We start from the raw sequence: 13,539 nt of genomic DNA, 5'->3' as shown, positions 1-13,539 counted from the left end.
ATAGAATCTATTGCTATTTAAACTCAGTGTAAATATCATCTATCGCTAAGAAATATGCTTTTTTCACTGTTAGTTTTTTCACTAGTTAGATACTATAAATAGTGGCAGATACTATTTGCACCTCAGTGTTGTTGTATATTATAATAACAGAGCGTAAATTGTTGTTTATTGAAATTATTAAATGGATGCAGCCTTATTGGGGCAATAAACCCTAACCGAATAATACTTTAAACACACGTTAGACACTTTATTTCCACCTTTCAAATATTTCATCATACTTCATCTTTATTGAAAATAAATGCCTTTTTGATCTGATATGTGATGGCTAAAGGGGGTAAAGGGATCATTTTTCCTCCCATTTCATATTGTTTATTCACTATGTCCCACTCATGAACAATTGAAATTGAATTAAACTGAATACATTTTTTTATAGTTTATTTGACCCACCACAGGCCAATTGTGGCTTAGCAACCGTAACTAGGTGCAGAAGGTGTGTCAAGCTTTCGAGCGAGGGAAATTGCGAAAATATGGATTGTGCAAATCTGATACCTGGTATCCTAAAAGTTTGGACAGAGGGTGGAATTATTTTCCTTCCCCAAACCTAAAACCCAAGGGGAGAAATGCCAGGCGTGAATCAAGCAGTGTGTGAGGCCCCATTCACAACTAAATGTCGACAGGATTAACAAAAATGTTACCCTACGTTTGCTCTAATAAACTGAATTTTTTTGATTTATGAAAATTATTACATATGATGCACTATATAGACAGTGGTGGGCTGTCAGGGCCATCAGGGCCTTCTCTGCTGGCCCTGTCAAAATCTTATATATTTACGATTATATTTCCAGAAAGAATGTATCTATTTTTTGTGAGGCTGAGCTGTATTTTCCATATGTCACCATCTGAACGCATCACCTTTCTGTGGACCAGCACTAGAAGAATAGTTTGCCTTCCATTGAAGCTGCCATTTTCCATTGGACCATAGCTTTGACTGACGTGGGTCATCAGCCAATCAAACTTTGATGTGTGGTGATAGAACGGCCCAGAGGCCCAGCAATGTGTCAGTGCTAACCCCCCGCTGATGTCATCAGCCGTTTGAACTTTTCGCGGGTTATGAGTGTTCTCTGTGAATTGAGCTATGGCCGCTGCGGATGACGGGCTGCGTTCGAATGATCGATCCTGATGTCAAGCCGGTAACGTTAGCTAACTAGCTGTGTTTTTTCTGTTTCTTTGGATGTTCTGGTTGGTCCGTATTTTTGTTTGTTTAAGAGTATTTGTGTCAGTGAGCTGATTTTGATTAATTTCACCATTTGCCTAAACGGTGACACGTAAGGGCAGTGGTATCGTCAATAAATAGTCAAATTGCCTTTTTGTCTCGTGTGTACTTTTTGCTTGCCTCCTTCCCAACATTCATAAAAGTATTGTGTTCAGTGCATTGTTGTATTGTGTGTGTGTCTGTGTGCGCGTGCGTGGTGTTGTTATGGCGACGGCGTGGGGTGTGTTGATCGTTAGTGAAGCCCTTGACTGAAACCCCACAGTATGCTACTGTATATAGACTATAAAAAGTCTTGTATCTTTATTTATTAGTTTTGTATTGTAGTTTGCTTAGACACATTGTTTTCAAATTAAGACCTTCATCAAAAGGATTGTTGCTGTGGCTGTTTATAAAATTAATAAAACCCATCATGTTTGAGAGAGTGACTTTCTGTTATAAGACTGTATTTCAGTAACTGTGGGTTTTTTGATGTATGGCTCAGGTCAGTATCTCAGGTCCAAGGCATAAATTAGACACATGATGTGTTAGCAGTAACGTTAGCTGGTGCGCTACATATAAGCAGGAGAATCATTGCAAAGTGGTCAGGCTAATGTATTGTGTTTATACCACAAGATTTATGGATAAGCTGTTTGATTTATAATTATTTGATTTTCTAATTTCAATTACCATGCTCTGCATGAACATGTATTAGGTGGCTCCTGATTGCGCTGAGAACTACTATAGGCTTTAGCTTCAATTTTAATTAAATTGGACAACATGTGTGTGAGTCAGGAGGGCTCACACATTGATGCTGATAGACATTGAAGAAGCTGACCTCAAAACACTGGTGCTTCTGTACTTCTGTCAGCAAAGCCTCCAGTCCGGGCAGCAGCACAGGAAACACACGCTCCTCTAAATAACACCGGCTGAGCCCCGGACAGAGCTGGCCTCTCACTGAACATCTGCTCGGACAAAAATACAATTTAGACAAGTTCAGAGATGGACATTGTATACATGCAATTCTACTTAAAAAAATATTAAAACGACTGATAAAATCGAACCCACTTTACATTAGGTGTAATGTTAATTAGATTCAATATCCAAATGATTCTAATTAGTAAACTAAATTAACTATATAAACTAAATTACTGATCTGCCCGCATTGTATGATAATTGAAATGAGATAGATGACTCCATTTTCTTTGGAGCGGCTGTATGGCCAAATCAAACTATATTATTGCATTATTTCCCTGTTAATACTGTGAAGCTGCTTTGAAACAATCCACACCACCACACCTGTCCCTAACTTTACCCTTAAACTGACCCACACCACCACACCTGACCCTAACTTTACCCTTAAACTGACCCACACCACCACACCTGTCCCTAACTCTACCCTTAAACTGACCCACACCACCACACCTGTCCCTAACTTTACCCTTAAACTGACCCACACCACCACACCTGTCCCTAACTTTACCCTTAAACTGACCCACACCACCACACCTGTCCCTAACTTTACCCTTAAACTGACCCACACCACCACACCTGTCCCTAACTCTACCCTTAAACTGACCCACACCACCACACCTGACCCTAACTTTACCCTTAAACTGACCCACACCACCACACCTGTCCCTAACTTTACCCTTAAACTGACCCACACCACCACACCTGTCCCTAACTTTACCCTTAAACTGACCCACACCACCACACCTGTCCCTAACTCTACCCTTAAACTGACCCACACCACCACAACTGACCCTAACTTTAAAACCCTTAAACTGACCCACACCACCACACCTGTCCCTAACTTTACCCTTAAACTGACCCACACCACCACACCTGACCCTAACTTTACCCTTAAACTGACCCACACCACCACACCTGTCCCTAACTTTACCCTTAAACTGACCCACACCACCACACCTGACCCTAACTTTACCCTTAAACTGACCCACACCACCACACCTGTCCCTAACTCTACCCTTAAACTGACCCACACCACCACACCTGTCCCTAACTTTACCCTTAAACTGACCCACACCACCACACCTGTCCCTAACTTTACCCTTAAACTGACCCACACCACCACACCTGTCCCTAACTTTACCCTTAAACTGACCCACACCACCACACCTGTCCCTAACTCTACCCTTAAACTGACCCACACCACCACACCTGACCCTAACTTTACCCTTAAACTGACCCACACCACCACACCTGTCCCTAACTTTACCCTTAAACTGACCCACACCACCACACCTGTCCCTAACTTTACCCTTAAACTGACCCACACCACCACACCTGTCCCTAACTCTACCCTTAAACTGACCCACACCACCACAACTGACCCTAACTTTAAAACCCTTAAACTGACCCACACCACCACACCTGTCCCTAACTTTACCCTTAAACTGACCCACACCACCACACCTGACCCTAACTTTACCCTTAAACTGACCCACACCACCACACCTGTCCCTAACTTTACCCTTAAACTGACCCACACCCCCACACCTGTCCCTAACTCTACCCTTAAACTGACCCACACCACCACACCTGACCCTAACTTTACCCTTAAACTGACCCACACCACCACACCTGTCCCTAACTTTACCCTTAAACTGACCCACACCACCACACCTGTCCCTAACTCTACCCTTAAACTGACCCACACCACCACACCTGTCCCTAACTTTACCCTTAAACTGACCCACACCACCACACCTGTCCCTAACTTTACCCTTAAACTGACCCACACCGCCACACCTGTCCCTAACTCTACCCTTAAACTGACCCACACCACCACACCTGTCCCTAACTTTACCCTTAAACTGACCCACACCACCACACCTGTCCCTAACTTTACCCTTAAACTGACCCACACCACCACACCTGTCTCTAACTTTACCCTTAAACTGACCCACACCACCACACCTGACCCTAACTTTACCCTTAAACTGACCCACACCACCACACCTGTCCCTAACTTTACCCTTAAACTGACCCACACCACTACACCTGTCCCTAACTTTACCCTTAAACGGACCCACACCACCACACCTGTCTCTAACTTTACCCTTAAACTAACCCACACCACCACACCTGTCTCTAACTTTACCCTTAAACTGACCCACACCACCACACCTGTCCCTAACTTTACCCTTAAGCTGACCCACACCACCACACCTGTCTCTAACTTTACCCTTAAACTGACCCACACCACCACACCTGTCCCTAACTTTACCCTTAAACTGACCCACACCACCACACCTGACCCTAACTTTACCCTTAAACTGACCCACACCACCACACCTGACTCTAACTTTACCCTTAAACTGACCCACACCACCACACCTGACTCTAACTTTACCTTTAAACTTACCCACACCACCACACCTGACCCTAACTTTACCCTTAAACTGACCCACACCACCACACCTGACCCTAACTTTACCCTTAGACTGACCCACACCACCACACCTGACTCTAACTTTACCCTTAAACTGACCCACACCACCACACCTGTCCCTAACTTTGCCCTTAAACTGACCCACACCACCACACCTGTCCCTAAGTTTACCCTTAAACTGACCCACACCACCACACCTATCCTTTACCCTTAAACTGACCAACACCACCACACCTGACCCTAACTCTACCCTTAAACTGACCCACACCACCACACCTGTCCCTAACTCTACCCTTAAACTGACCCACACCACCACACCTGACCCTAACTTTACCCTTAAACTGACCCACACCACCACACCTGTCTCTAACTTTACCCTTAAACTGACCCACACCACCACACCTGACTCTAACTTTACCCTTAAACTGACCCACACCACCACACCTGACCCTAACTTTACCCTTAAACTGACCCACACCACCACACCTGTCTCTAACTTTACCCTTAAACTGACCCACACCACCACACCTATCCTTTACCCTTAAACTTACCCACACCACCACACCTGTCCCTAAATTTACACTTAAACTTACCCACACCACCACACCTGACCCTAACTTTAATCCTTAACTCTTTCCCAGCCAAACATGGAATATTCCTTGTTTCCATGTTTTCACTGTTAGACACTAGGAGGTGCTATTGCGCATCTTCTGAATGAGTACACAATCTCCTAATCAAAACACACGCGAGGAAGACATCAAATTTTTTTATTAATCAATCGATCAATGAAGGGCTTTTACAATGAAGATTGTTTCAAAGCAGCTTCATAGTGTTAAACAAGACAATATTGCAACAAAATTGGATTTGGCTGTATAGTTGTTCTGGAGAAAACAGCGATGTTATCAGCTCATTTTAATTTATCGTATAGCGACAATGTTGGAAGATTAGTATTATAGTTTATAGTATTATTACATTTATGTCATTAATGACTCACCTAATGTCGTTCCACACCCGTAAAACCTATATGTCCGAGAGCATATGCAAGTGTATGCACACTATACTGTGCATGTCCAGAAAAGTAATAAAAACATTATCAAAGTCCATATGTGACATAAGTTAGTTAATTAGAATCTCTTGAAGCATCGAAAATATATTTTGGTACAAAAGTAACAAAAACTACGACTTTATTCAGCATTGTCTTCTCTTCTGGGTTTGTTTTCAATCCTCAAACAAATATTTGAACGGTTATGAATCAGCATATTGATCAATACGCTGATTCATAACCGTTCAAATCTTTGCATTAGGGTGAGTCATTAATGACATAAATTTCATTTTTGGGTGAACAAACCCTTTAAAGTTTAGCATAATTAAGGGGGTGGCCACTGAGTGATGGGTCGATATCCATTTATCCGCTGTCTATTAGTTATTGCATCATATCAGCTCCGCCCATGTCCTGCTGCTTTTCCCGTTTTCTGTTATCTGGGACTGACACGCTGGCAAATATGGCAACGGCCAGCTCGACACTACTTTACACTTCAGAACAGCTCTTCAGAATCCTATGGGTCACTGACACTAAGTCCATTTTTTGTACATTTTTCTATTAAACAAGCGATCGTATGTAAGCAGATGCACATGTAAAATATCGTGATCATCAACATTAAACAGCATCTAAATCAAAACTATCTAATGTTACTGAATGAAATGTGGATCCAAGAAGAGCTATAGGACTGTGCCAGCATTAGGGGTATTTAATAATAATAATAATAATAATAATAATAATAATAATACATTTTATTTGTAATGCACTTTATATTAAACAAGATCTCAAAGTGCTACAGAATTAAAACAATCAACAACAATAAATAAGTAAATAAAATAAAATAAATAAAACTGAAAAATTCAAATCAATCAAAAGTTTGGACGTTGGAGTTTTAGGAAGATACGTTGAAACAGAGCGGAGGTTACGTGTGGATGTTTGTGTGGTGAGGAGTTCCTTGAGATAGGTGGGTGCGTCACCATGGATGCACTGGTGGGTAGGGAGAGAGATCTTATACTCAATCCTAAACGACACAGGAAGCCAGTGGAGTAATTTTAGAATGGGGCAGATATGGTCGTATTTGCGCACCCTCATGAGGATCCTAGCAGCACTGTTCTGAATACACTGCAGCCTCTGGAGATTTTTGCTAGGGATGCCAATAAGGAGCGCATTACGGTAGTCCAGCCTGAAGGAGACAAAGTCGTGGACAAGCTTCTCCGAATCAGCCAGAGTTAGTATTGTACGAAGCTTGGCAATGTTTCTGAGGTGGAAGAAGGAGGTCTTACACAAATGTTTGATGTGTAGCTTCAAAAGTAAGCTGCGATTCCATTCTGACCCCCAGATTGGTGACTGAAGTGGAAAGTGGAATGTCCTGATCAGAGAAAGCAATGCTGGTGAAAACAGAATTCCGGACCTGAAGTTAAGTGCCAACTAGGATAGCTTCAGTCTTGGAGTTGTTTAGCTGCAGAAAGTTTTGCTTCATCCACGCTTTTATCTCATCCAGGCAAGTGATCAAATTGGATGGTGTGAGGTCAGCATACGTGGATGAACTTTTCCTGAGGTAAAGATGAGTGAAAAGAAATTTCATACTGGCTGATGACACAGCATGTAGAGGATGAACAGGGTGGGGCCGAGCACTGAGCGTTGAGGGACACTGCAGGTGACATTGTGTGACAGGGATGTAGCTTCTCCCAATGCAACATATTCAGTTCTCCCAGTGAGATAAGAAGAAACCCAGTTGTGGACTGAGTCAGGTGGAATGTAAACGGTGAAGGAGGATGTTATGATCAATAGTATCGAAACCTGCAGTTAAGTCCAGGAGGATGAGAAGGGATGGGGAACCAGCATCTGCCACCATCAATAGATCGTTTGTGACCCTAACCAAAGCTGTTTCTGTGCTGTGTCCTGAGCGGAAACCAGACTGAAATTTCTCATATAGATTGTTTTGCTCCAAATGGACCTGAAGCTGTGCAGCAAAAACTTTTTCCAGCACCGTAGAGAGGTATGGGAGGTTGGAGATGGGACTGTAGTTGTCAATAAAATCTGGGTCTAAAGTGGGTTTTTTAAGAAGTGGTCTGATGATAGCAGTTTTTAAAGATGAAGGAACAAGGCCAGCCTGGAGGGAATTATTAATAATCTTGGTTATAAATGGACTTAAGCCACAGAGGTTAGATTTTACCAAGGCTGTAGGAAAAGGATCCAGTGCACAGGTGGATGGTTTCATTATTCTGATGATGTCCTCAACCTCGTGCTGTGTGATGATAGAGAAGCAGCAGAGATGTTGGAAGGTCCCTGGCTGTGAATCAACAGATGGGACAGGCGGAGGTGCTAGATAGGAGCAAGTGGATGTTGTCTACTTTGATCCTAAAAAAGGTCATGAACTTGTTGCACCTCTCTTCTGTGGCCTCTGAAAAGTGTGAGTTTGTGGTTTGAGGATGTGGTTTAAAGTGGAGAAATTGGAGCTTATTGGAGTTTCCAGGGTTATTGTTGATGATGCTAGAGTAGAACTGAGATTGAGCATCTCTCAAGGACCTTGCGTAGGCCTTCTGATGATCTCTATAGGCCTGCCTATGAACAGTGAGTCCTGAGAGCTTGCGACGCCTCGCAAGTACACGCCCAACTGTCTTCAACTTCCGCAGTTCGCTGGTGTACCAGGGGGCTGAGCTAGGGTGACCACCTGCTAATAAGTCCAAGAGGGGACAAGGGGTATGTTTCTGAGGGACAAAGTGGGACACTGATAGTGGTTTGCTTATTTCTAGCACATAGCACCTTACATGGTTTATTAATAATGCATTATTCCCCTAAACAGGTGTAATTGTTTATGTATGCTCATGAATAGGCCAACCAATGTGTATTTTTTTCTAAATAAAGATTCATAATATTTTTTTTTAACATTACATGTATTTGTCATATTTATTTTTCATTACAATTTATTCACTTTAAAATTATAGTTGCTCAACACTAGCCTGACGTGGTCAAACTCAATTCTAGTCAGAATATGAGTCTGAAACTGCTCCTTTGGGCTGTGATTATGGGGCGTGTTTCAACCTAACCAGGAAAGACCTCAATTGGATAGACATACAACGAATCAGAGCAACGAAGCGACTTCAACAGAGCTCAACTGCCCTGTGTTGCCAAGTCCGCGTTTTTTTACCCACGGGTTGTTTTCTATGTCCGTGAGTTGAAGAGACTATTATGTGATATATAGACCCATGAGTGTGAATTTTAGCAGGCAACCTTGCCAAAATAACACACATTTTACCCCCCAAACACCATTTTTTTTCCGGAGAACCCCCCGAGAAGCTATTGTTTAGGGCTAGTAGTTGGTGGGTTTTGTTGTAAAAACTTGGCAACCCTGTCTTTATGCGCTGGAATAAACGATCTTTGCCGGTCTTGTGAAAAAATAAAAGAATTTATTGATACACAGAGTACTTACCCAACATGATGATCATTTCTGAGAAATTGTAAAGATGAATGCATATACAAACAAGCTCTCCGTTTAAGATTTGAACAAATCCAAGCCCTTTGATGACGTGCATAATTACGTTTCTGTTGATCATCTGTCCGTCATCGTCTTAAGCCCGCCCTGATGATTTCATTGGTCCGAACAGTTTCTGTTTGGAGATAATTACTCCTCTATGGAGCGAGGCCAGACCGAACTGCCCAACCTAAACATTTTGTGGGCGGGGCTAAGTTTGGCTGACATCCAGGCTAGCTCAACACTACAGGAACAGTTAAAAAATAAATCTTAACTCACAACTCCAGAGGTTCACGGAACGAGAAGGGGGAGGAAGGATGGTGAACTTGAGTCTGTGTCGTTTGACATCGTATTCCCCTCCATGTCCGATTGAGAAAGATGTTTTGCAAAGGTCACAAAAAGCCCTCTCGGTATCCCCCTCAACACCTTTCAGCCACAAATATGAATTTAGAAATTAATTAAGTTGGAAAGCGCGCATCTAAACGTTCCTTCCCACTGTGTCTTGGTATAGAGTACTTACCCAACATGATCATCATTTTTGAGAGAAATTGTGAAGGTGAATGCAGATACAAACAAGCTCTCCATTTAAGATTTGAACAAATATAATGCAAGCCCCTTTGATGACGTGCATGATTACTTTACTGTCCATCTGTCCATCATTGTCTAAAGCCCGCCCTGATGATTTCATTGGTCCGAACAGTTTCTGTTCGGAGATAATTACTCCTCTATCGAGCAAGTATCTAAAAGTTCCTTACCACTGTGTCTTGGTATGCACGTGTGTGCGCTGTCATGACAACAACGAAAAGTTGACAACCTAGTCAGCAGTTCAACTGAGGGGTGGGTGTGGCAATGATCGTTTGGCTGCCTGGGGTTCGAGGATATAGATTGACCAACTTTTTTTTGAGCAAGCATTGATTATGCGACGCATTAATATGGCTTCAAACGCTGTGCGCGCACGCGCTACGCGGAACGGGTAGTCACCCTAGGCTGAGCGTGAGAAGGTGACCATTCAAATTTTGACAGACGCATGAAAATCTAGAAGGCTGCTCAGAGACTGGTTGTAGAAGTCAACCGACTCCGTGACTGAGGAGAGATCAGCAGAGAAGAATTGCTGAAGGTCTGTAGTTAAAGTGTCTTGGTTAATCTTTTTCAGGTTCCTGAAGCAAATTTGACGGGTATCTTTGGTATGGAAAGAGGGGCGTGGCAGCTCCATTGAGATGGCCTGGTGGTCAGACACACCCAGATCGTACACCAAGAGGTTTCTAATATGAGGAGAGTTGGAAATGACCAAGTCCAGAGGCTGCCCCCTAGAATGAGTGCTGTTTAAGATTAAGGCAGTCCAATAATTGCAGAAACTCAGCTGGCAGGTGGAAGGAGGGGGTATCTACATGAATATTAAAATCTCCTAATAATAAAATGTTGACAGAAGTAGAGCAGAGTGTTGTAAGGAAGTCGTGCATCTTAGAGATAAAAACATAATTCGTTTTGGGGGGCCAATAAATAAGTATTGACAAAAAAAAGGGGGTTTACATTTAAAAACAAGGTATTCAAATGATGACACTGGGCAAAGGGAAAAAAGACAGCTCCAATGATTGTCTATGAATTACAGCTAAGCCACAACCACAACCAGTGTTAAGGGCTTTCTCCAGGTAGCAGTAACCAGGAGGACAGGCATCATTAAGTGCTCGGTAACCTGCAGGCTGATGCCATGTTTCCGTTAAGCACATAAGGCCTAATCTCTTATCCATGATGTGGTCTTGGATGAAAGATGATTTATTTGTGAGGGATTGCGCATTAAAAAGTTCTATTTTGAGCGTTGATAAAGTGGTGAATCTCGTTATTGGCCGTTACACTAAAATCCTCTCAACGTTTTCTGTCATGCTCTGTGCTAAAAGATCTCGTGGTGTTTCCCGTGCAGTCCAGCTTAGATTGGTGAGATCTCGCGGTGATTCCTGTGTTACCAAAACAGAGAGCAACACTGTTGTGATGACGCAGTAGATGTGCGACCTTGTGGTCGAGATGGATGGTAAGGAAGCAGTGTGTTCAGGTTTTATGGTAAACAAGCCCGCAATGAGAGCCTTTATGGATGTAACAGTCTGCGCAGAAGTTCAAGTTCCTTAATAACCACAATGCATGCCGTAAATGTGCAGTTGTTGAAATTTAGCAGCTGTGGGATGGAATATTTAAGCTTCATGACGGCCGCTGGAAGGTTTTGACTAGCACTAGGCATTATCCAAGCACAGAGCTGGAACACTGTCAGGCACAGTGAGATGATGGTCCATACCATGGCAGAGGAGTGTATGCGCCAACTCCCAGCAATCTCCAGCAAAAAGACGATTTTTAGAAGAGATAGCAGTAGGTGAGTAAAAGTCTTTGAAATTAGGCAAAACCGTAAAAATCCGAACAAAGGTTTTAGATGTATAAAAGCGGCGAAAAATGAGCGTCCTCTCCTGCCATGAGGGAGTCCATTCAAACTTCCAACTGTCAACAGCTGAGTAGAGTTATCTGAGACGATACCCACTGAGCAAAGGGACGGCCAAAAGACGTTTTTTCGACGTGTTTGTCGGATGTTGAAAAGACTTCCCTATAAGAGCCAGAATGAAGTCTTTTTCGACGTCGTTTGGACGTCATTGTCGCACGTTGAACGGACATCCCTTAAAGAGCCCGAATGAAGGTTTTTATGACGTCTTTTCATTACGTGTTTTAGAAGCCAATATCGATGTCCAAAGGACGTCTCTAGAAATTTACATTTTAGTTAAAATGTGGTCATTGTGGATGTATTTTCAACGTCTCAAAATGTCAACTGCAGACTTTTAGACATCAATTACAGTTTCTGGGCCAAATAAAGTCACACTTTGCATTATAACTAATTTATTTCAATGTAAAGTCCATTTATGATTGTAAATAATGAGAACAAAAATTATCTTTAAAACATCTTGCATAACATTGCATAACAAAAAAATACGTAAATAACAACAATCCATAACGTTCCTTTTTAAAAATATTTATTGTGTGGGTCCTCCTCCTCCTCCCTTCCTTGTTGGTGCATGCTTGAGGTGCTCCGAGACATGTCTATCATCTCCTCAGTTGCATCCTTATTCCATTTCATTACTGCAGCTGTAAGAGTGAAAAGACAAAAAATATATAAATATGCAAAAGCAGGCTCTTGTGAGTCTGTGAATGTCCTAACAACGCATAGAAATATGCATGCCAGAATCAGGTTTACTCTGTTACCTTTGTTCTTTGATTAACATTAAGAAACAAAAATACATACATAAATACAAGAAAACATAAAGAACAAAGGTAACAGGGAAAATTGACTAAATAACTTTTGTAGCTAATGATTCAGCTATATTTAATTTATAATTTACGCAGTGCAGACTGTTTGATAACTATTTAAAATTATGTATATTTCCTACCAGGCAGGACACAGGTAAATATGGCATTCATGTTGGGTTTATGTAAAGGAAGGAGTTTTCTGGAGTTTAATTACACTATAATGTTTAATGGCTATAATTCATTTTTGAAATTGTTTAAAATGATAGTTTCATCCTTGCATTTATAATCAGGGCTCGACATTAAGCATGTCCATGTGCATGTAAATCGGTTGTCCGCGTAAAAAAATTTGCTTTTCTGGAAAAAAGTTAGATTTGTGTGTTTTGTAAATATAACTTATTCTGAAGCAGTATTCTCACCAGTGTTCAATTAGCTTTTGACATATTTAAATCTGCATATTTGTGATATTTTTGCCTTTTATAAAGAGCATTTTCCTTTAATCTTATTAAATATAGGCCATACTTTAGATTTAATTTTATATTGTTAAATTTGATCAATACATTAAATTAAAATGAGACACTATAAAGGGCTGTTACAAATCAAATTAAATAATTTACACTGAAAAATTACAACTGCATTAAATAATGTTTTGAGATTTGTAGTTTTGAATAGACAAATAAGAAATTATGGAAAGTATGTTTAAACATGAAAATAAACCTCCAGTAGGTAGCAGCAGGTGGCCGTCTTAAGGAGTGAGTCATTGAGTCATTCATTCAAACGATTTATTCGAGCCCTGTACTATTTAAAGCTGCAGTCCGTAACTTTTTTGAGTTAAAAAATTATCCAAAATATATTTTTGAGCAAGTACATAACCAGCCAGTATTCAAAACTATCTGCTTACCGTAGCTCGATTTACAGCAGTAAGCTTGTAATAATTTTTTTAATTCCAGTGGTGGGAGCTTCACCTCTACTCCACATTAATGTGTTAGTATATGACGATTAGAAATTAAACTGCACAGAAATGGAAACTGTACTACAGGTAGCCCTAATACACATTAAAGGGGGGGTGAAATGCTGTTTCG

The 13,539-nt window shown here is 41.5% G+C and overlaps 1 protein-coding gene across 1 annotated transcript in view; it reads right to left on the bottom strand.

Moving 5' to 3' along the window:
• iqck (IQ motif containing K) overlaps positions 1–13,539 on the bottom strand; it is a 43,382-nt gene that overhangs the window by 20,122 nt on the left and 9,721 nt on the right. Inside the window, exon 3 of the mRNA XM_067437322.1 lies at positions 2,088–2,214. Coding sequence (XP_067293423.1) covers positions 2,088–2,214 — 127 coding nt within the window. The remainder of the gene's footprint in view (positions 1–2,087; positions 2,215–13,539) is intronic.

This window comes from Pseudorasbora parva, unplaced genomic scaffold (assembly GCF_024679245.1).
Source record: "Pseudorasbora parva isolate DD20220531a unplaced genomic scaffold, ASM2467924v1 scaffold_31, whole genome shotgun sequence".
Lineage (NCBI taxonomy): Eukaryota > Metazoa > Chordata > Actinopteri > Cypriniformes > Gobionidae > Pseudorasbora > Pseudorasbora parva.
Note: the sequence above shows the minus strand (reverse complement) of the source record. Positions and strands in the feature narration are given on the sequence as shown.